We start from the raw sequence: 25,183 nt of genomic DNA, 5'->3' as shown, positions 1-25,183 counted from the left end.
ATATTTAAACTCAGATTAAATGATGGCTCTGCACAACATTAGTAAAAGTGATTTAATTATTGTCCTGGTTTTTTGCTTCCCTATTGCTGCAGTAAGTACTGACTAAAACCAACTTTGGCCGTAAATGGTTTGCATGGCTTATATGTTATGGGCAGTCTCTGAGGAAATCAGGGCAGGAACTCAAGACACACCTGGATGTGTCAACTTAGGTGGAGATGGTGGAAGAACGCTGCTTACTGGCTTGTCTCATGGCTTTCTGAGCTTCCTTCTTAACAACCCAGGACCAACTAGGGGTAGTACTGCCTACAGGGGGGCTGAGATCTCCCACATCAATCATTGATCAAGAAAATACCCTACAGGCACACTGCCATCCAGTCTAATGGAGGCAATGCCTCAGATGATGTCCCCTCTTCCCATGTGACTATGGATGGTGTAGAGTGAAGTTGGAACAGATTTCCTCTGTGTTTTTTCCAAATCTAAGAACAACACTAAACAACAGAACAGGTGTAAAGCTTTATAAATGGTGGAATTCAGTATTTCCTTTCATATATATATATATATATATATATATATATATATATATATATATATATATATAGTGCAAATCCTACCAATTTGAATATACAAGAAGATTCTAAAGGGAAACAAACACTAAATTATAAAAACTCATTTTTCCTAGGAGCAGAGTAAATAAAAAGTCAAGTTTTCAAGTCTATGTTGCTTGCCTTTTGCATAGTATCAAAATGTAAAATTTTAAACTACTCTAAATAATGAAATTACTTTCTAGATTTTATGTTTTATGTTTATGTACTTCAGGATTTTTTTTAAAATATTTCAGTTTAATTGCATTGTGATATTTTATTGGTAATATTGTTCACCTAATTATTTAATTACTTTGATTGCAATGACAGAAAGCAATACTTTGGGGTGATATAAACCTATGTCTTAATTTACATCTCTGTGTCTCTCTCCAACTTAGCAAGTGGAACGTGAAGGATCTGAATGAATTTTTTTTCCTCTCTGTGTGTCAAAGATGATTTCATGTCCTACTTTGATATATTAATATATTTTAATCCAGACCAGAATGTGGCAAACAATAAGCCCCGCAAGCTATCGCAGGAACTGACTCGAAGAGGTGAGAGGGCCAGTGACGGTTCCCAGGAAGAAGCAATAGACCAGTGGGCCAGGAGGAGGCAGCAGTTCAAGGACGGCAAGAGATGCAGCTCAGCTGGGGGCAGTTCTGTCTTCAGCAACTTCACTGAAGGCTCTGGTGAGTAGTAGTACCCTGTGTTCCTAAGCAACCGCCAAGGCAGCAGCTCACTGTCTTAATTGAATTCCTTTCCCTTCGTCTCTAGGACATACATTCTGATTGCTAGAACATGGTGATGTGGCAGTTATATGCTTTTTATTTATGAAAGATACTTCTTAAAATAATCAACTCTTTATTACCCATTAAGTAATTTCTACTTGGTAAGTGGCCTTCAGAAAACACACCTGCAGCAGACTGCTAAGGCTTCCTTTCTCCTTAAACACTAGAATAGGTAGCTATGGGGCTGTTTATAGAGTTAAATTTGTGCTTTACTTTTAACAAAATCTACATTTGTATATGAAATATGCATAACATAAAATGATAAGATCAACATTGTTGACTATAAGTGAAAAACGTCTTCTCATTTTAATATTACGTAAATGAAATGTCTTCAAACAGATCTATATTTTTGTGAGATAGAGTTTCTTCAGGCTATAATGTGTTACTTAAGCAGCCTCACAAACAATGGCAGCTGAGAATGGATGATAAGCTATTATTGATGAAAACTGACTAGAGTAAAACATGCATACATACATGGGGGTGTAGTACATTTTGTAGCTACTACAACTAATATGGATCTGAGATTGCAACCATCGATATTAAAGGAGGCTTGGCTAACTAGTAGGTATGTGCTACTTGCAAATTATTTACAAAAGCAAAGTGCTTTTGAGAAAACATTTGTACCAAAATTTCAGGGAACTATGATTGATTTTTTTAAAAGGAAGAAAATAAAAAGGTACATTGTTGTGCTACAGCAAATGTTGTTATGAATAGATAGTAGTGGGAATAGTGGGTTGTGCCCTGTAGAGAAGCGGATGGAATGTCCCACATGTCAACATAGGTAGCTGTCATTCATTTCCCAGAACAAAACAGAAGCCTGACAAAGTCTAAGGGTTGAAAGAAGCCATATATCTTTGGGAAGAGATTATAAGTAATGTAAAAAATCAAATACTATGTTATTTCCAGCACAAAACTTCATATTCATGTGGCCACAAAGGATGAAATTGTAGATGTTTTATTTTGTGGTGAGAGACTTTATTCTTTTGATCTGTACCTAATTCTCCAGGTCTCTCTTTGTGCTGGGCAGGAAGGAACTAAAATTAGAATTGTAGCATTTATACTCTGAATATGCTGCTGCATTTGAGCCTTCTAATCTCCGTTATTGTTTGTAACACTTGAAATATCTTCCCGAGAATGCACATCTTTTATTAGACTCCCAAAGCTCTGATCTTAACACATCACTAATTTGTTCTAATGTTTATTTTCTTCCACCTTCTGCTCCACTTTTACTTTATCAACTGTTTTATTTATATATTATTCAATCTTACACATGTTTTAAAAAATATATTGTTAATGCTTAATATGTTTCAAAGCTCTCCCTCATCATTTTTTTTTTTTTTACTTCTAACAGAATTTATTAGTTTTCTTTCTTTAGTAAAAGCCTAATAACATTCAGGAAAAAATCATGTAGAAATAAAAATTGATTTATTATATATCTTAAGATATTATTGCTCTCTTAATTTTTAGTGACAATTTGGTATAGAATTCTAGATTCAAAGCATGGAAGAAACTGGGTCATTGCCCTATTAACCGTGATGCTAGCGAGAAATTTCAGTTCAATATGATTTTCATGACTTCAGTCGTTAATACAGTTTTGTTTTAGGTAAATTAAGGATTTTTCTCTTCATCTTTATTATTTTGTTTATCTTCACTTATGAATTTCAGAACATGTATTTTAAATATATGTTCATGCTTGGCCCCATGAGCTCATTCATATTTCCTCATTCATAACAGTCTTCAACTTATAGATTCTCAGCTATTAGTTTTTCTACTGCTTTCTTCCCTTTCTCTTCTTGTCTGTGTCCTACTGGCATATTGTGTATGGACAGTCAAACTTTTGGATCCATTCGCTGCACACATTAACACCTTTCTACAATGTTTATCCTCATCTGCCCTTGCCACAGTCCCTGACAATTCCGATGTTCTGTTACCATAGCAATTCAGCCCCCATCTAAGTCCTTCTTGGTTTTTAGCCTATTGTTTTAAAATGTTTGTCTCCTTTTTCACAGCTCCATATTTTTAAAATTATTTGTTGGGCCGGTTAGTCTTCTGAGACAGGGTCTCTCTGTGTATACCAGGCTGGCCTAGAACTCACAGAGATCCTCCTGCCACAGTTCCGTTTTCAATTTTTATAGACTAACTACTTTTTGGATAAGTCTCATTTTTATGCCTTTGAGAATATTAACTGATTTGTATGAAGTTTTAAGCTGATTATTGATAAACTACTAAACTACTTCTGCTAATGCACATTTCACGTGGGCTGAGTTTCTTTGGGTTTCAGTTGGGTATTAATTATTTAGCTCATTCCGTGTCTTCCTCCACTTGGCAAACTATGTGGGCAGGTAGTGAAACATCCTGGATTGATTCTGCTTTATCCACAACAATGATTCTTCTGTTGCAGTGACTGGCTGAGCTCTGATCCAGGAGATGCCATATCCCATCCAGTGTCTCCTGTCCTCAATATCAACCATTTTGCATTTCCAGCTTAGGGGTTGCTATTACTGCTGTTTGTATCATGGTGGACTTTAAAGTGGGGATAGTGTAAGCATAAAATACCTTGCAGTTTCTCCCAATTATCACTACTGTGTTTGTATCTTGGGTCGCTCTTGTCTTTCCACACTTTCATTCTTGGTGATATTCATATAATCCTGTATCAAAACCCTCAAATATATTCTATGCTGTGGTTTCACATCATGGTTTATGTGTTGCATCTGGGTTTCAGGTGTTACATAGCTCATGGCATAATGTGAATTCTTTTCCTGTTCATAAACTCATCTATACATCTTATAACACACCACACAAACACACACACACATACACATACACACAAACACACACACACACAAATTCACACACACACAAACACACACACAAACATACACACACACATACACACACAAACACACACACAAACACACACAAACACACACAACACACACAAACACACACACACACACACACATACACACACAACACACACAAAACACACACACACATACACACACACACACACACACACAAACACACACACATACTGAGTGGGGAGAGAGAGGACAGATTATCCTCTTTCTAATATTTATCTGGACTTTGAAACACCCAAGTCTTTTATCATGCATAAAGTTCAATTGTAAATCCTGCTTCTAAACATATAGAACTGAACATACCAGTGTGCCTAATATAAACCCTACAGAAATTAGGACATAATCTCATTCATGTTTCTATCAAACTGAGAGGCAATAGTCTGTGCTTACTTCACGCTCTTGAAATCATCTCTGAAAACGTCTTTCATTTGCCCCTTGGGTCCCCTTTCTACTCTTCTAACTCCTTTTCTCTAGCACAAGAGTCTCTCGTCTTTGGCCTATGTCAAGGGGCTCTCTGGACTTTTATTAGGTTTGGTTGGTAGTAATATCAAGAGACCGCTGGTGGGGACAAGGTCTAAATCATATTGCTCCTGGTCCTTCTGTGTGGGAAGCCAAGGGCTGGCTGTGTCTCTGGGCACAGTCCCACACAGTGACCCACGCCATACTGCTTTCTATGATGCAAAGTTCTTGGGCCTGAAGGCACCCACTTCCTTTTGTCCTTAGATAAGCTATTCTCAATTAGAATCTAGCATACTTTGTTTCCTTAAAGCCTGTCCAAATTGTGTTACTAGTGTCCTTATTAATTAACTTTAAGTTAACCATTAGAGGGAACCATCTTTTTTTGTGTCATAATCCTATAGTGTACCAGCACTTTACCTTCTGAGGCTGTTGTAAGCCACCTATGAGTAAGCCAGCCCTGAGTTATTATGCCTATAAGAATAAGGAATTTCCTCCCTCAACATAGCTTTTATAGTTACTCAGCAGTAGAAGAAAAAAGTTGAAAATTATTGAAATTTGAAATTTGATTTAAGATTTGTCAGTGTGAGATCTTGGTTACAATGGGGAAGAGTTATGTTTTAACATTTTAGAAGCAATAGGAACGCCAGTGTAAGGATTTTAAAGGTTAAAAATGTCTAAAGAAATATATTGTCTGCTGTTGGTTTCTCTTGAGGAATTGTTAGGCTGTTTTACTTTATTTAGTTTTGTTGGTTTGGTTTTGTTTGTTTATTCTATTTTTTAATTTTTTGATAATTTCTTTTATTTTTGAAATTATAATACAATAACATCATTTCCCTCTTAACCTTGCTCCCTCCAGATCCACTGATATACTCCTTGCTCTCTTTCAAATGCATGGCTTCTTTTTTTCATTGATTGTTGTTACATGCATATTTGCCTATTTCTACTCATGTATATTCTCCCTATACAACTTGCTTAGACTATGTTAATGTTATTTCTGTGTATGTTTTCAGGACTAGCTTTTTGTAATGGAATAACCAATTGGTGTGCTCTTCCCTATTCAGCATTATTTTAGTTGTCTGTCATTCTTTGTGAAGGGTTGAGTCCTCCTGGACTTTCCTTCATCCACTATAGCATGTTTGTTGTTCTTCAGCTTATGTTTAGGCAGTCATGTCGGTGAGACTTTGTGAATGAATGTAGCTCCTGACACTCCTAGAATATACAATCTCACAGAAAGCTTCCTGATTTTTCTGACTCTTACAATCTTCTCATCCTGTCTTCTGCAATGTTCTCAGAACCTTTTTAGGTGCAGGAGTTTTTTTTTTTTTTTATAGATGTATTCATTTGAGACTGGGCTCCACAACTCTACATTTGACTGGTCATGGTCTTCAGTAATGGTCTCTATCTATTACAAAAGACAAGTTTCCTTGATGAAGGGTGAGGACTACACCTATCTATAAATATAAGGACAAATATTAAAAACGTAGTTGGGATTATTTGGGTTTAGTAAAGTGGTGGCTGTAGGTTCTCTTCCGAGGTCCGTGATTTCACTACCTCTGGGTAGTTTGGTAGGTTTCCAGTACCAGGCAAAGTTTTGTTCATGTCAAGTGAGTTTAAAGTATGATTAGAGACCTGTTGGTTACCATCACGGTAAATGTCCCACTCACTTTTGTACCTTAAATTATCATGGCATGCAGGTCATTGTTTGTGCTCCATAGGCATCACATCTGGGAAAGATTATTTGTTGCTTCCTTCCTTTGGAAATGTTCATGGTACTTTCTGGAACCATGAAAGCCATTTATCAGGGAGGAGGCATTCAGATCAGTTCCAGTTCTGGGACCTCTCTCTAAAGCATTAGGGATTTACCTGTCACCCCTAGGAGGCAACCAAGGTTAATAGTAGTCAACCATAATGTTTGGGTATTACCTTGGACAAATTTAACCAACAACTCAAAAGATGGCCACACATGCCTCATATTAGGGTGTTAGTTAGGTGGTTTTCAGTTTTTGGAGGGAGTATTTTCAGATCAAATAAGAAACTTTCTTCTCCTCCTTCTCCTTCTTCCTCTTCTTCTTTTCCTTCTTCTAGAAATAGTTTTTTTCCTCATATAATATACCCTGATTACAGTTTCCTCTCCCTCTAGTACTCTCAGTTCTTCCCTACTACCCCTCCCATCCAGACTCACTCCCTTTATCTCTCATTAGAAAACAAATAGAATGAGCCAAGCACTTGGCTGAACTCCAGGAGTCCAGTCCAAAAGAGAGAAGAGGGATTCTATGAACATGGGGCATCAAGATCATGATGGGGAAACCTATAGAGAAAACCAAACCAAACTAGTGGGAACTCATGAACTTTGGACCAACAGCTGTGGAGCCTCCATGTGACTGGACTAGGCCCTCTGCATAAGAGAGACAGTTATGTAGCTTGATCTGCATAAGGGGCCCCCTCACAGTAGGATTAGGATCCATCGCTGGTTCATGAGGGGGCTTTTTGGAGCCCACTACCTATGGTGGGAGATTTTGTACATCCTTGATGCAGGGGGAGGAGCTTGGACCTGCCTCAACTGAATGTACCAGGCTCTCCTTCACCATGGGAGGCCTTACCTTGTAGGAGGAGGGAATGGTGGTGGGTGGGTTAGGGAGCTTCCTAAATAGGAGGAGGGAAAACTGGGGGAAATCTATGGTTGGTATGTAAAATGAATGAAAAGTTTAATTAAAAAAAAGAAAAGAAATAGGTGCTGAGCAGTGATGGCACGCACCTTTAATCCCAGCAATTGGGAGGCAGAGGCAGGCAGATCTCTATGAGTTTGAGGCCAGTCTGGTCTACAGAGCGAGTTCCAGGACAGGCTCCAAAGCTACACAGAGAAACCTTGTCTCAAAACAAAACAAAACAAAACAAAACAAACAAACAAAAAAAAAAACAAAAGAAAACAAATAGGCTTCTAAGAGATGATAATAAAGTAAAATAAGATAAAACAAAATGAACACATCAGATTTGGACAAGACTAAGAAACAGAAGGAAAAGACACCAAGAGAAGGCACAAGAAACAGAGGCTCACTTGCACACTCAGTAATCCCATAAAAACACTAAACTGGAAGCCATAAAATATACACAGAGGACCTGGTGCAGACCCCTGCAGGCCCTGCTCATGTTGCTGCATTTTCTATGAGTTTATATGAGCTATGCTGATGCTGATTTCGAGGGCTTGTTTTCCTTGGTGTCCTCCATCTCCTCTGGCTTGTACACTCTTTCTGCCTTCTCTTCCTCAGGGTTCCCCAAGCACTAAAGGGAAGGATTTGATGGAGGTATTCCATTTAGGGCTGAATGCTCCAAGGTCTTTCACTTTTTGTGTAATGTCTTACTGTGGGTCTCTGTATTTGTTCCCATCTGCTGCAGAAGGAAGCTTCTCTCGTGATGACTAAGCAAGGCACTGATCTATGAGTACAGCAGCATGTCATTAGTGGTCATTTACTGCTACAGTTTTGTTATTGCTGTTGTTGTTTTGGTTTGGGTTTGTATTTGGTTTTACCTTAGGTCTCTGGGATATCCGAACTCAAGTTCTTGGTCTGCCAAGCAGTGTCAGTCATGGGTTCCATCTTATGAAAGTGGTTTCACACACACACACACACACACACACACACACACACACTCTCTCTCTCTCTCTCTCTCTCTCTCTCTCTCTTCTCTCTCTCTCTCTCTCTCTCTATATATATATATATATGTATGTATATAATTTTTTTATTTAAAAAAAAATATTTTCTTTCCTTTTACATACCAGCCCATTCCCCCTCCCTCCTCTTCTCCTGCTCACCTACCCCCATCCCCTCCTCATAGAGAATAAGGTCTCCCTTGGGTAGTCAACACAGGCACAGCCTGTGTGATAGTGGTTCTTAAGTCAAATCAGATATTGGTTGGTTACTCCCAGGAGCTTTGTGCTACTGTGAAACATATTTTTCAGGCAGGATACCATTGTAGATCAAAGATTTTTTTTGGGGGGGTGGCTTAGATTTATATTTCTCTTTTGGTAGAATAGAGGTTATGTTCTTGTACCAAAATGCTAGAACACAGGGGTAAAAGCTCCATATAGACACCAGCTTGGCTTCTTCATGTTCAAGGAATTGTACTGATGTTGTCTTCAGCCATGGGACCTTGCCTTTGTTTGTGGAGATGAACCTATAGTCTTAACAATGGCCTGAATTGTTGGGGGTTTCCACAGGACTCCTATGGCTAATAACTCAATTAAATATAACCCAGTCCTGGGTCAGAAAGCTTCATTTGGTGACAAACATGTCCAGTTAGGCTCTGTCAACCCCATAACTTTGCAATTTTACTTAGGTCGCTTTCATATATGTATATGCGTTAGGAAGCTTCTACTGTATAAAATCTCCATACTGCCCATCAAATGACCCTAATTTCAGCTGTCTCTCCTCCCATTCCAGCCCCACCACCATCTGTTTATAATTATCTATCCTATTTCTTTTTCTTAAGAGGATCTATCTGCACCCCCATAGGACCTTGCTCTATATCTAACCACTGTGGCTCTATAGATTGTAGTTTGGATGCCATTGACTTAACAGCTAATACCCACATGTAAGTGAATACATACTATATTTGTCGTTCTAGGTCTGGGATACCTCAATCATAATAATTTTTCTAGTTCCATCATTTATTTGTGAATTTTATGAGGCACCGTGTTGCCTTGTAGCTACCAGCAGCATCCCATTTACAGCAGGGCTTCCCTTGTAAAACCCATACTTATTTATTGCTGTTTTCTTCTTTCTGAGATTTTCTTGGACCTTGAAATAAATTGTGTGTGTGTCCTGGGAGGAGGGTGTCAGCAATATTCATCTGCAATTTGTACCTGCAACCTGTATCAAAAACCATCAAGCTCTACATTGGTCCACCAAGACAGTAACCAGCATCTATCCATCTTAATAAAATAGGGGGGAGGAATAATTATATTATACTTGTGAAAAGAAGAGGCAAAAATTTACATGTAGTAACTAACTGTAATAAGTTGATTACATATAGTAAAGCTTCTACTGCATATGGAAAAACTTTCAGTTAAATTTACTCTTAACATTGACATAAAAATATATTTATAAATCCCAATAGTGATATAATTTTTAAATCAAGTTGAGCTTATCTATCTCCTCATGAGTTTATGAATTCTTTGCAGTGAAAATATTCAAAATCCTTTTTTTCTTGCTTTATAAGACAGTCCTTCTCTGTAATCAACCATCTATGTATCAAACAAACCTAGTGGGAACTTCACTGGTTTCATTAACTGAAAATGCCCTCCAAGTGTCATAGAGATTAGGTCTGATTCTTTCTAGTTCATTGTGACTTGAAATCATAGCAAGGGTCTTTTTCTTTCACTGTAATGGCGAATCCTTCCATACTAGACATGAATGCTCTTAGACATTCATGTCTGCTTTGCACTTCTTGAAATAAGAAACAATCACATGTGTGCTGGATCCGTCACACGGTAGTTCACAAAGCCGGCTATGTGTGTTTTCTATACCGCAGCTCAGTGACAGCAGGTTGTTAGCTTTATACTGGTCATGTTGGGAATCTTTATGCAATGAAAACTGCCTAGATATTTTTTTTTCCAATTTTGAAAGCTATTTAAAACATTTACCAATACTCCACTTGAAATAACACAAGATTATCTGTAATTTCAATGTAAATTCAAATTTAATGTCCAAGCATAATAATTTTAATTTAACAAAGATTGTGCTTTCTTTGAGGCAAACGTTGTATTGAATGAAAACTTATCCTAACAGTTTTGTCCCTGTTAGACATGAGAACAAGTGTCTGCCACTTCTCTTTCAGCTTATCCAGCCACAGACACATTGAAAACACACTGTATTTCTGGAGAAACTCTTTTAGGTAGAGCCTGCCATTCACTCAGAGTTGCTTAGATGAGTATTGTTTGATGTGTGGTTTGAATTTTTTTCTTATTTAGAGAGTCAGCACACGCTATTAATATATGACGTAAAACCTGACAGCTTTATAGACCATCATTACAGCTAGCGTTTACTCTCTGTTAATCTCACTCATCTCTGACTTCCTATGTAATAACTGGAAAAGACATTAAGAATGGCATGTTTATGTGTGTTGACACAGTTGATCAATCCATCTGACTGTGGGCAATGCTGACTAAGGTATACTCTGTAAGTAACTTGAAGACTAGTAACAGGCATGGGGAGGGACTGCAAAAGGAGGCTCTGAATTTTATCATCTTAAATGGTCCCTGTATCATAAACAGATGTGGCAGGAATTTGGGGTTAAACATGTGAGAATAACTCATAGCATTTCTCATATTTCACTCAGTAAATAAAATTATTATGGAAATGTACTTTTTAAATATTAGTTGCCATTGAGAAAGAAAGATAGAAGGAAAGAAAGAATGGAAGAGAGAGAGGAAGGGAGGGAGGGAGGGAGGGAGGGAGGGAAAGAAGGAGGAAGGAAGGGAATTAATTGTAATTCCTAAGAATAAGAGCTAAGTGGACTGAAGAGTAGCTGAGAGGTTAAGAGTTAGTTCAAGGGACCCAGATTTAGTTCCAAGTACCCACAAGATGTTTCACAATCATCTGAAACTCCCCTGAGATTCTCTGCCCTCTTCTATTTCTGTGGGCACCAGGCATGCACATAGTGCACAGACATAATGCATAAAAAATACTCATACACATAAAGTAAAATAAAAATCTATCTAATATATATACATAAAATTTCAGAGTAAGACCTAAAGATTGTGATGTGCCTACTTGATGCCAGATTCTATGCTAAACCTCTTAAAGTGTGTTTTCTTGTTGATATTACCAGTAGAATTATGAGTTATGTTACTGTATTTCCAAAGTCATTTCAGGGCCTCATGTAGAGGATAAGTGATGGGTCCAAAGCCATTCAGTTATATATAATTAGTTTTAGAGCTGAGTTTCGACTACAGACAGTCTAACTGGAACTCACACTCTTTCATAAAATAGAAAATTACTACATCTGTTTGAACTCAAATAAAATCCTGGTCCCTCTGGGACAATCAAACAGGGCCTTGCATCTTTGCATACCATCTCTTCATTTTCTTCAAATGATACACTAGGTTGAAAGAAATGTAAGGATACCTAAGGTGCTCAGAGCTAACTTGTGCATGTTCTAGTCCTTTTTAAAAACTATTATTATTATTATTACTAATCATTAGTATTATTATTATGAGAAACTACAAATGAAAAGGAAAAGAACATGCTGGTATTTTTTGAGAAAGAAAGAGTTAAAATGCGATTTCAATAATATCAAAACATTTAATAGCTCATGTTTGAAATGCTCATTTATGACGTGTTTAAGTTAGCAAATCTAGTTTGGTAACAAACTTTTTTTGACAAAGTTATTTGGACTTGCCTGCTTATGTCAAGGTTCAACGTGGAGCAGATGCTGAGAACTCTAGCAGCTATAAATTTTCAGCAGGTGTGTGGCTTGCTGCTTCATTGGAGTTTAACACAAATTTTATGTCTCAGCTTATGTAAGGGTATGTTCATTAGCTATGTCTTGCTAACTGAATGAATACAGAGCCATTCATCCACAGAATCACATCTGTTGGTAAATAAGTGAGCTGTTAGATCAGCCTCATACATATTGATAAAAGCAAAGACCCATATAAAGACCTGCCCTCAGACCCACTGCATATCCAATACTGGCATTTACTGCTGAAGGGAAGGTATCATAAGGTAAACCAGTGGTCCCATAAATCTCTGTGACCTACATCAATGAACATTCAACAACTGAATTTTTAAGGTAGAGAATGTAGAAAATGAACCTAAAACTTTAGAAAGCCCTATTATAGCTTAAAAAAGAAAAATCTTTAATTTAGCTTTAGAGATCAGAAAGGCACTTCAATAAATTATTATAAATTTTTAGTGTACTTTTCCTTTTGCAATCAAATGTCACACTTGGATTTACTTAAAACAATCTTGAAGTGCTTGGAATATGCTATGTGAAAGTGTCATATTCTGATTTATACTATTTATATTATTTTGTCCTAAACTTTTCATAATTTTAATCTAATAAGAATCATGTCCCATAAAGTTCTCATATTATTTACATTCCAACTTTATAACTGTATTATATTGCCATATGTCGTCTGTTTTTACATCCAAATGTAGAATAGTAAAACTACTCAGTCAACATCACCTATGGAAGTATAAGTAGACTATTCCTGAGCTGGAATGCTTATAGCCACAAGTATTTCAGATTTCAGTTTTTATGGGGTTTTATATTATTGGTATAGACATTATAAGGTATCTGGAGATAGGGTCCAAATATAAAAGCAAAATTCTTTTAGGCTAAATATCTATTTAACCTGTAGATAATTTTATACACCACTTGTAGTGCACCTACATTCTGACTGGGACCTGTCTGATGTGGTATTTTCATTCTTTGGGTGTTATATTAACACTCAAAACGGGTCAAGTTTGTCGGTTTAGATTTAAAGTTTTATAATAGGAGTGCTCCCCTGCTCACTGTCACCTCCTCTGCCCCATGGAACCCACTGGATGGATTTATATGATAGACTTCCTAGACATGCCCCTGCTCACAGCTAGCTGCCCTTTCTCTGAACTCTCACACTGCACCAGGATTCCTGTCTTACTCATCATTCTACCTCCAATGTCCATAACATCGCACCTGGCTCAGGCAAGAAGAGCACTTATTTCAAATCAATTCAGCGAGTGAATGAATGTACCTGAAACCACCCAAGCCATCAAATGTCTAGTGCAGTCTTACATAACTTAAGCAAATGGAGAAGTTGGAAATCTATTGTTCATTTGTCTATGTGTCAGGACAATGACTAATAATTATTCTTTTCAGTCTAGTACTACAAAAGTGAAAGTGGAAATGAACGAGAACCATTAAGAATGATTCTCCAGAGAAAACTCAGAGAGAGCACCAATCCTCGGCTGGGGCGGGGGAGGGGGTGGGATGGAATATTTATATACCTAACTCACAGCAGAAGTCTGCCTTGCTTTGTTGAGTGAGGATGGGAATAAGAGATTTCACCCAGAGACTTTCTGAGAAAGGCATAGGAACAACCACAGTGTCTGAGGAGAATCAGAGAGAGAAAAGTAAGATGTTCTATTGTGTTTTAAGTATTGTTGAGGTGTTTACCTGTAATCCCAGGACAGTCCTAGGACTTGGGGAGATGAGACAGGATGATCAGGACACTGGGAGATCAGCCTGTGCTTTGGTATTTTACAAAATAGAGAGAATCATTGTGTTCTTTATATCCCCCTCCCACTCCTGATGCTATTTAAGAAATGCAAATAAATGATGGAGTTTTCTTGAAAATAACTTTTGATGCTAAAGTGTGATTTTTTTTTTTTAAACTCTGCCTGCTTGAAAGACTGAAAGGCTTGGAGCAGGATTTTATTTAGCTTTGAACTTTCTAACCAGGGCACAAAGAAACATGGAAGATAATGTGGGAAGACAAGCTCACTTCTTTTATGGACACAGCTTTCCACAAGGTCTAAGACACTTGTACACACAGAGAAAACACTAAACTTCTATAGAAGAACTGGTAGATGAAGCTATTTATACATTTCCTTGTCTCTTCATGTAAGCCCATGGTGAGATTTCTAGAAATACACTTTCTAGTGCCTCCTTCAAGCACAAAGACAGTGACATGATTTTGTACTTGATAATCCTTTTGAAATGGATTCTGAAAGTTAATTCCTAATCTTCCCTGGTTTCAACTTGACCTCTAAATAGTAATATATTGTTTTTCAAAGCAAACATTTTTCTTTAACTGAAATATTTCCATACTTTGTCCTGTACCCAGACTCCCACAACCCAGAACCTGAAGCAATGTTTGTTTTTGTTTTTTAAGAATCATTTTATTTTTGTTCATGTGTCTGTATCTCTTTGCACACCAGTGCAGTGCCTGTGAAGGCCAGCAGAGGGCAAAAGATCTCTAGGAGCTAAAGTTGCAAGCAGTTTTGAGCCATCAGATGTAGGTGCTGGGAACTGAACTTGGGTCCTCTGGATAAGCAGTAAGCACTCTTAATTGCTGACCCTTTCTACAATTCCCTGGAATATTTGTTTTGATTATGATATTTTAAATATATATAAATTATTCCCAAGAAAAATGCACAGCAAACTTAGCTACTTATATCTAAGGATAATGTGCTATATTCATTGGGACCTCACCTCTTCATATCTGGAAGCTTTCTCACCTTGACCACAAGAGCACTGGATCTTCTTTCTTGCCAGAATATAACTCAATTTCTCACCTTTTCTGTTCCTCAGTTACCTCAGATGATGCTCATTCTCCAGATTTTGGCTCTCGAGTTGATATTGAAGAGAAAGGATTCTACACAGAGAATTTTCACTCAACAGCATGGGTTTTCCGAGGTGATGATGGAAATCCTGAAGACAGCCCCAGGTGCCTTAGTAAAAAGCCAAGACCAGTAGCTGGTAAGGACTTCCAAATTATAGCAAGATGCATGTGCCTTAGAAAACTCATCGCTAGAGCTCTGAAGTTGCCAGCCCTGAATATTGAAAAATATGGATAGTTGACATGAGTTTAAGAATCTGGAATAACTAAAATAAAAAATATTTTAAGAGCTATTCCTGGGGGAACAAAAAATGATACCAGGTGTGGTGGTTTGAAAGAGAATGACCCCCCAAAGGGAGTGGCACTATTAGGAAATGTGGCCTTGTCTCCTGGAGGAAGTGTGTCACTGTAGAGGCAGGCTTTTGGGTCTCATATATGCTCAAGCCATTCCTGTTGCCTGCAAGATGTAGAACTCTCAGCTACCTCTCCAGTACCATGTCTGCCTGCATGCCACCACACCTCACCATGATGATAATGGACTAAACCTCTGAAACTGTAAGCCACCACCTCAATTAAATGTTTTCCTTTGTAAGAGTTGCCGTGGTCATGGTATATCCTCATGGCAATAGGAATCCTAACTTAGACAGAAGACTCAGTGGTACTGGCTGGTTTTATGTGTCAGCTTGACACAAGCTAGAGTCATCACAGAGGAAGGAGCCTCACAGGAGGAAATGCCTCCATGATAACCAGCCATAAGAAAGCAGGCTGAGCAAGCTATAGGATGCAAGCTAGTAAGCAGCACTCCTCCACGGCCTCAGCATCAGCTTGTGTCTCCAGGATCCTGCCCTGACTTTCTTCAGTGGTGAACAGCAATGTGGAAATGTAAACTGGATAAACCCTTTCCTCCCCAACTTGCTTTATGGTCATGATATTCTGTCACAGCAATAGACACCCTAACTACGGCACCAGGGATTAACATGCCAACGTGGATGGAGGAATTCTCAAGGGCCTCCATCCCCGATGAAGAATTACAGGTAATTAATGGTTGCTGAAAGAGGGAGAATCAATCTTCTTCAGGGACAAGCCCACTGATCGGTCATATAATTCCAAGTAGATAGACCTAAACATTCATACATATGAACAGCACTAAATGAAAGAACCTAGCAGATTGTATTTATAAATCTGTATGTGTATATATGTGCAACAATAATAATTAAATAATAATAATTAAAGGCCATGAACTTGAAAGGGAGTTAGAGAAGTAGGCACAAGTTGAATGGAGGAGAGGGAGAGGAGAAATTACATAAATATATTTCATATAAAATTCTCAAAAACTAAAAGAGCTATTACTGCAGAGTGGTAATTCCAGATTTGGAGTAAAAATTAATATAAGCAGGGGAAACCTGAAATCCTGCTTGCAGCAAGTGGAAGCAGGGTTGTGGGCAGAGAAATGACTCAGGAGAGTGCACACTGCTTTTACAGAGGACTGGAGTTAGGGTCCCAGCAGCCTGGTCAGATGGCTCCCCTGAAACTCCAGATGCAGGAGACCCAAAAGCCGCTGACCTCTGTAGGCATCTATGTACACATGCACACACCCCACCCAAATACACAGGTATACACATGATTATAAATAGTAAAAATAATTTTTATTAAAAAGAATCCCAAGTCAGCCTTGATTACAAGAGTGTCAGCTGAGCCTGGGGTCCATAAAACCTGCTTCACAAAAGAACACTAAGTGTGACAAATCTTAAAGTGACTTTTCTTACAAGAAGGACATAAAATAAATCATCAAATTTTAGTATTAAATTTTTAATATTAAAAACATAATAGTCTTTATGTATAATTTTTACTTGAGTTGTGGCATAATGGGAGAACCCCAGATTAAAAGTAGGAATGTCAGGACCAGGAATCTGGCCAACTCACTGATGGATTCCAGGCACCTACAATGGACCTGTCTCATCTTAGAAAAGCAATTCATGTTTTTGAATGGATAAATAAAACACCGTAAGTAGGGAAAATCAAAAGTACTGCTGAGTGAGTACTGAGTAACTCACCAGCCACGTTACTATATAAAAAATACTCATTGATATTTTTCTCCCTGGTTTATAACATTATGAAACTTGAAATTATGGACATGAAATTTAAAATGAGCTATTTTTATACATCTTAGCCGTTTCTATCTCTCACTTTGTTTTGTGCAGAATTATAAATATATTTGTATATTCATGTGTAAATTACATACAATTTAATTACATAATACACTTACTAAATGAACAAATATTTTTGACTATCTTTTTCCCCCTGGAATCTGCTACATAACAATAAATGAAACACAACTACTCCTCTCATATGTGTAGTGTAAACCATGATATATGAGGTCTAAAAGAAAAGTGCAATTACTGTTTACTATGTTCCCAGTCATCAAAGAACAAGAGTTTTCCTTAATGTGCAATTTCTTGTATTGGTAAAAGAAAGAATTGAACCTCTTTCGCATATATATATAAAATACAATAATATATATATATCTTCTTGCACACACATGCACATGAATATATAGGCTTGTATGCATGTGCATATATGAACGTGCATGAAATCTGTTTACATTTTGCAAGTGAGCACCAGGCGGCCTTTCATCAAACTTAACCTCCACCTGAAACTGTCCTACTTCTCTTGCTGGGATGCATGTCTTCCTGACTGAGTAGCACTGAGATAGCGAGGAACGAATGTAGACATTAATTAGGAAAGTGAGCCACAGCAAACGGGCAATTTTTAACTAAAATATTTTAATAATCCAATAATACTTCCAAAATACTGTAATGCTAATTTACATGTCTTGCAATGTCTTTTATGATAAATAAATTTTACACTTAAATAACAAAACTCAATCCTTGTTTTCCTAGACATTCTGAGTTGGAAAATAGTCAAACAAAGGGAGCTCTCCCTGCAAAGCCACATTGCTGTAGCTATGTTAAGGATGTAGAGTGTTTTGGTGTGTGGGTTTTGTTATTTTTATGGAAATGTTTGACCTTTATTTGGATTTTTACAACCAACAATATGATGCTAAGGAAGTGTTGTCTAGAGGGATAAATTACTTGACGATGCATCCACACTCTGCAAAACAACAATGACATTCATTTGTGGCTTCTCAGCAGCTGCGTGGCACTTACAGATTATTCAATAGACATGGGAAAGTAAGGCTATAAATCTTAAAATATGAGAAAATTGTCTTCAGAATGGGGAAGGAACATGTTACAAACATGTTGATTGTGTCCTCCCACAGGAGAGTTCTATAGCTGAGCTCACCATTTAAAGACTTTATTGAAATGTTTATTCTTTCATACATGTTGTTGACATTCAATTTGCTTGATTGAAAAACCAAAACCACAGAAACATGGCCTTGAAAGCAATAGGTATTTTATTAGTCTCATGAAATGTAAAAACAAAACAACAAATGTGATTTGATTTGATTCAACACATAAAAATCTTCCATTAATCAAATATGTGTTGGGTAAATCGATCCGTCAAAAGCAGAAGATAGTTCCAAGAGAGTAACCTAGAGGGAACAAGAGACCTTGACAAGTAGAGATGTTAGAAATTATTGTTACAGCAGTCAGAAATGGATTTCTGCTTTTCCTTTTCATCCTGATTAGCTACCAGCCCATCTCAGAGTGTTGAAATATTAATTCCTAAGTCCTTGAATTTCCCAGTTCTGCCTCTTAAATTATGAGATCCAGTAAGACACTTTCCAAATAGTTATGCCAAGAGAGAATTCCCTTAATGAGTAACAAACTTTCCCAGAGGCACAAAGCATTGCAGAACACAGAACTTTAGAGCTAGAATCCACAGAACACCTTCTCAGCAATATTGCTTTGATTTTCCTGATTTTTTTTTTTTTAAAAAGAAAAGAACAACATGTTTTCTTCAGGCATTTTACAAAAGCAAACATCCCTTCTGGAATCCACATGAAGAAATTGTATCCTTCCATCTTCCCCGCCCCCCCATGCAACAAGTATCAAACACTTAAGTGTCAAAAGGAAATGATGCTTCTTTGACTTTTCTAGTACAATCCTATTACACAAGATACTGCCTATGAGAAAGGCAGTGTGCAGCAAGTGTTTGTAAATTAACAACTCCTTCTTTGGACTGCAATGAACCTGCGAAAAAGGATGGATGTCTCCTTGTTTCTATCAGATGCTTGGCTTCCTTATCTGACCAAACAGGTGTTCACAACAGAGCATGCCTGGGCAGAATGCGTTGCCTTCTCCTATATTTGTTACATCTCACAAGAAATTTAGTGTGAAATATAATCATTCCTCTCAAAATATCTGAAAGAAAAATCACGTAAATCATCTTACAAGCTCTGCAAAATAATATATAATAATGATACTTTTGCTAATGCCATCTGTCAGCCATATTGAGGAAGAGACTCCACAGCAAGTGAAAAGCTGAAAACTAAGGTCTTACACCACCTTCGAGAGCAGTGTTATCTCTCACTTCAAAGTCTCATGAGTTCCTGTGGCTTCCTATGTGCTTTTAAATCTGCCTATATATTGCCTACACATGTGTACTCCAAATGAGCCTTTGGATGTGGACTTGAAGATAAGGCAACTCTACAAAAAAGACACATCTTTCCACTGTAACCTGGAGAAAGATTTTAATCTAAGAAGCAACAAGTAACATCCACAGAAGAAAAGGAAGCAGCAGGTTGAAAAAAAGCAGCAAAATCTATTACTTAGAAATTCTAACACATTTATACTTTTTATGAAAGGGAATCCTATTAAATTTCCATCTTAAGGTGTTAGGTTACCCTATTCTTTTTAATAGCTTGAAATCCTTATAATTGCCTAGCATTTTCACAAGTACCTGGGAGCCAAACTGCTATTTAGAACCTACTTCTGAAGCTCAGGAATGTTACCAATTATACTTTATTTTTCCTTACTGTTTACAAGTCTCCAAGGCAAAATGCCCATGATGTTCACAATCTGGAATCATGTTTTTCCCCCATCTCTGAGGAGTAACAACCCTTAATCGTTTTGAACACAGACGATTGTGATCTATGAGGCTGTTCTTTGTAGTAGATATAGGGGGAAAGTGCCTTGAGGTAGAGAGGAGTCAAAAGGGTCACTGAATTGATTAATGTTATGAATAAGTTAAACTGATTAACAAGCAGTAATTATGAGGAACACACATACATACATACACACACACACACACACACACACACACACACACACACACACACACACACACACTGCAATGAGTATGATACAGAAAAGAAGGTCTGAAGGCAGCAGGATGGAAAGTGGATTAATAACTGGGCTACAGTAATGAAAGTTATCTTGATGACAGTCTGTGCAACCTGACTGTGAAGATCTTAGGACTCTCCAGTGACAGTACAGCCAAACCTAACACTTCCAATGTCTTCAAAACCAACTGATCTTGTATTTTTCTGAGTGAGCCAGGTCTGTTACTTTTCTTGGCTTCTTGTAAAACATCAGTTTGTGGAATGTGTTTCAGTTTTCTTATTCCCATGAATAATTATGGAGGACCAATCCTCATATTTATTTACCCCAGGGACTCTTGAGGAATGAGGGATAAAAGACTTAGTTAGAAGTGAAGATGGGAGAGAAAAAGATAGAAAATACAGGATAGACATGGGAGGGTCTGGATCCTACTCCATCGAGCTTCAAATGTCTCTGCCCTAGGGTATTTATAGAAATGCCAAGGGGTGGAGCAAAAGACCTCCCTCTAGCACAGCCAAGTGCAGACCATCCCGGACACCTGCACTCCGGCCCATGGTCCAATCATCCTCTCTATGCAGACCTGCTGGGTAAAGCCCAAATATGCTCCAACGAATAATATTGTGATAAAGTCTCTTATGTACAGATCTAAGCAACTCAGGGTTGCAAGATCTGTATGCTGTTTGGGTAGCTATGACAGAGTGGTTAAGGATGAATCCAAAGATATACTGCTGCCTAACAGGAGTAAGCTTTATTTTCTTGACATGAGTACTTAACCTCTCTATATCTCAATATTAGCTTCTCTAAATATTCATCATCATCATCATCATCATCATCATCATCATCATCATCTGTTGTAAAGATGCAATTAGACCACATTGTATAAAAACGTAACAAAGAAACCCAGAATTTTGTATAATTTATGCATTCTGTTGCCTAGTATGTCTTGGAACCTTTCTATTAGGCTTGACATGTAATCTCAACAAGCAAACACACCACTTTTACAGTACTGTAACAGTGTGTAGTATTTAATGTCAACTCAAAGCAATGTATGCTTTGCTTTCCTTGCAGTTCGTGAGCGAACTGTGAGACTATTCAAAGGAACTGGAGATTACCCCTGGGGATTCCGGATTCAGTTCTCCAAACCAATTGTGGTGACCGAAGTGGATACCAGTAAGTGCTCTCATAACAAGTTTAATTCATCCCAGAGCAGTCCTCTCAACCCTGTCAACATGTACAAGATAACCAACCCTGTCTCCATCTTGTAACGTACTCATGAGCAGTAGAAACAAATTCTAAGAGTGGTTACCAAACAATATTGAGAAGTGCTTGTACCATAACCACATATTATTTTAAAGTCCAGGCTTTATTATGCAATGCACTCTTCTGATAAACACACACACAGATGCTGACTGTTTGTCAGTATGCAAAGGATTCTGGGAGTTCTGTTTTATTCTTAATTTAAGTATTAAATCATCCCTTTCCTCCATTGAACTCCCAGGCCCTCCCTCTCTAATTTCTAGTATTCTTTATTATTATTATTATTATTATTATTATTATTATTATTATTATTGCTACAAATGTGTTAATACATATGTAAATACAATCTGCTGATTCCACTTTGTGTTGTTTTTACACGTTTTGAGGACTAGTAATTTGTATCAGATAATGAAGTCAGGGGCTCATTTCTGCAGAAGACTAATTCTTTATTTCTCAACAGTCATTAATTGCCTATAGCTCTTCATCGATGGGTGGGAGCCTTGTGAAATTTCTTCCATCCATGCTGTGATGTCTACTGGAGCTGGAATTTTCCAGATCTTGTTGAGGCAACCATAATGTCATAACTTGTCGTATCTAGAAGACACACGCTCCCAGCAGACTTCCTGATATCCAACTCTTACAATCTCTCCACCCCTTCTTCACTGTTTCCTGAGCCTTGTATGTCGGAGTCGTGTTGTAGAAGTGTCAGGCAGGGCTGACCACCACAAGTATCTTTATTATAAACCTAAGGGGGTGACATGTGTTTGGATATTGATTCCATTCATGTTCATGGTTGTTTTAGAAAAAAATAATTTAAATTTCTCATGATTTCAGAGTATAAATTGATGAACTGGCATTTATGTATAAAAACCATGTTGTACACCAGGGATGAAAGAAATCATATTCATTATAGATAACTATTCTGAACAAAGTATTTTATATTTGTTCTCCATATATGTATATATATATGAACTTAAAACTTGATATTACCATGATCATTTTACAAATGGCTGTATGAATGATCAACATCACTAGACTACTTGTCTCAATTATTATGTCTATAAGCACCAGAATTCAAGTCTTAGAATTTCAAGCTACTGAAACAGAGTTTCTTCAGGTAGTACACAATCAAACACCTGACCCAAAGTGGTTTACACAATGGAGCAGAGAATCTGACTCACAAAGCTGAGGGTCTGAGATAGCACAGATGTTGGGTTTGTTTCAATGATGCAGTCATTTCATCCGAAGCATGACTTGTTCTATTCTTTTCATTGCTGTTGCAAGTTTCCACTCAAACCTAAATAATCTCAGCAACTCTGGCTTTCCCACCACTAATTACAGAGTCAGAGGAAGAGGACAAGCTTGCAGCCTCAAATAACTCCTGGGGGACCACACTGAACTGGCTTGGTTGGGTCAAATGAGTTTGTTTGGACTGAATTATTAGAAATCCAAGTCCTCCATAGACCAGAAGATGGAGTGATGCCCTTCACCTTGAACAAGTTTCCACAGACTAGAAAACAGAAAGAGGTGGTCTTGTGAAATGTAAGTTGCAGTTCAGGACATACTGGCACAGGGGCACTTGGTACCCAATGAGTTGTCAAAAAGAACCACCCAAATAGCATCACACAGTTTATTCAAACATGAGTTTTTGCCTCTTCTTAACATACTAGTATTTGGTATATGATCATTTTCATTTTAAAAAAAATTGATTGTATCCAAGGCATAATGGTACATTTCTGTAATCCCAGCACTCTGAAGAATGAGGCAGGAAAGTTCAAGTTCAAGGCTGACTTGCACTATATATGACCAATGTTTCAAACAAACAATAATCCTATTATTAAATAATTAACTTGAATCTTTCTTGGCTAGATACTGACCTAATTTATTTTCAGCTATTGGGAGTAATAAGTACATTAAGCATTTTATCATCTGTTACTAGCCATACAGAAATATTAACAATGTCTCTAATATATAAATTCTTATGGAATTAACATAGATCAATCTGTTTATTATAAAATAGCTTTCTTTATATTCTTTATCCAGTTTACTTACCAACATATTTTCCCATCCTGTGAGGTCTAAAATGAATCTAAATTTTTGTCTTCTCTCCTAGGCAATAAATGACTTTGTTCCTCTGTTTTGTGATTAAAAATCCAGACTAAACTCATAATCCCAGAACTACAAATCAATTTAATAAAGTGACAGATATTTCAGAATTCTTTTCCAGTTTCTTTTCCTCCTCCTTCAGCTTGAAACTGGCTTAGGCATGCAAACATATGTCATCTTCCTATTTTCTCTGTTTCTAATTTATATTTATGGACACCTCCAAATTGTACCTTTTCCTCCTGTCTCCTCCAATTTAAAGACAATCTTTTCACCTGTGGCCTTGGTCTATTTTCTCTCCCCTTCTCTTTATTTACAAACTATTGATAAGTAAAAAGCAGAGAAAATCTTTAAAATAATAAAAGAAGTTCCTTTTGCCCAGATCCTACCACCTGAGAACAGAGTGAAATCAAATATCCAATAGTTTGAAGGCAGTTGTTATGCCTGACCAAAGGAAGAGGGTGAGTACGCAGAGAGACTCCAGCCCATGATGTAAGCCCATAAGCTGAGAGGAGAAAAAAAGCAGGACTGGATTGGAGAAACCTCTAAACTTAGGGTAATAATGACAAATCCTGAAACAGGCTAATAGTAATCAAATATTAGCCAGAACTGAGTATCCATTGAGGAATCCTGCATTGGTGGTCAATAGCCTGATTTTGTCAATCCCAACAAAGTTCATTTACTCTCTGAAGCAGCCACACAGAGCCTGGCCTGAGTGAGGAATGTGAAGGGTCCTAAGAATTCAAGTGAGGCCAAGTTCAAAAGCAATGGACTCAGGTGTTCGGCAGAGAAAATTTGAAGAAACCAGAGTTTCCAGCCCGTCACGGGGTGGGTCACTTCACATGCTTCTTTCCCAGGCTTTACACTGAGAGAGACAGAGCAGCAGGTGGAGCCCCAGGACACACAGGATGGGCAGTTTATTGAGAAAATGAGTATAGGTGATTGTTAGAGTTGCAGACAAGGTTGCTCACAGCACTGAGCTCATTTGTTAGCATCACTTTCTGCATTTGCTATTGTTAATTTTGCTGTGGCTGAATGCCAGACAAAAGCAAAAGAAAGGGTTTATTCTAGCTCCTGGATTATAGGCATATAATCTTCATAACAAGGAAGGCATGATACAGGCCATTGTGGCAGGGAAGACATGATGCCGGCCATGGTAGCAGGAAGGGGATGATACAGGCCATGGTGGCTGGGAAGCCATGCTGATATAGGCTCTGATGGCCATTCTTGATTGTCAACTTCACTACTGAAACTAACTAAAACCAAAGTGTCTAGGTACACCAGTGAAGGGATTTTCTTAATTAAATCATTTGAAGTGGTAAGACCCAATATTAACCCAGATCCTTAGAGGTGAGCAGATACAAATTTAGTGTGGGTCTTTTGAGGTGGGGAGATTCATCTTTTATTCATTCATTCATTCATTCATTCATTCATTCGTTTGTTTCTTTGTTAGTTTTTTGAGACAGGGTTTCTCTGTGTAGCTTTGGGCCTTTCCTGGAACTTACTCTGTAGTCCAGGCTGGCCTCAAACTCACAGAGATCTATCTGGCTCTGCCTCCCAAGTGCTGGGA

At 37.7% G+C, this 25,183-nt stretch overlaps 1 protein-coding gene across 1 annotated transcript in view; it reads left to right on the top strand.

Moving 5' to 3' along the window:
• Nucleotides 1-25,183, top strand: part of LOC118573395 — a 120,190-nt gene that overhangs the window by 12,021 nt on the left and 82,986 nt on the right. Inside the window, exons 3-5 of the mRNA XM_036173691.1 lie at nt 1,079-1,270; nt 14,983-15,150; nt 21,322-21,423. Coding sequence (XP_036029584.1) covers nt 1,079-1,270; nt 14,983-15,150; nt 21,322-21,423 — 462 coding nt within the window. The remainder of the gene's footprint in view (nt 1-1,078; nt 1,271-14,982; nt 15,151-21,321; nt 21,424-25,183) is intronic.

This window comes from Onychomys torridus, chromosome 23 (genome assembly GCF_903995425.1).
Source record: "Onychomys torridus chromosome 23, mOncTor1.1, whole genome shotgun sequence".
Taxonomy (NCBI): Eukaryota; Metazoa; Chordata; class Mammalia; order Rodentia; family Cricetidae; genus Onychomys; species Onychomys torridus.
The sequence above is the reverse complement of the archived record's forward strand: the minus strand, read 5'-3'. Positions and strand labels throughout refer to the sequence as shown.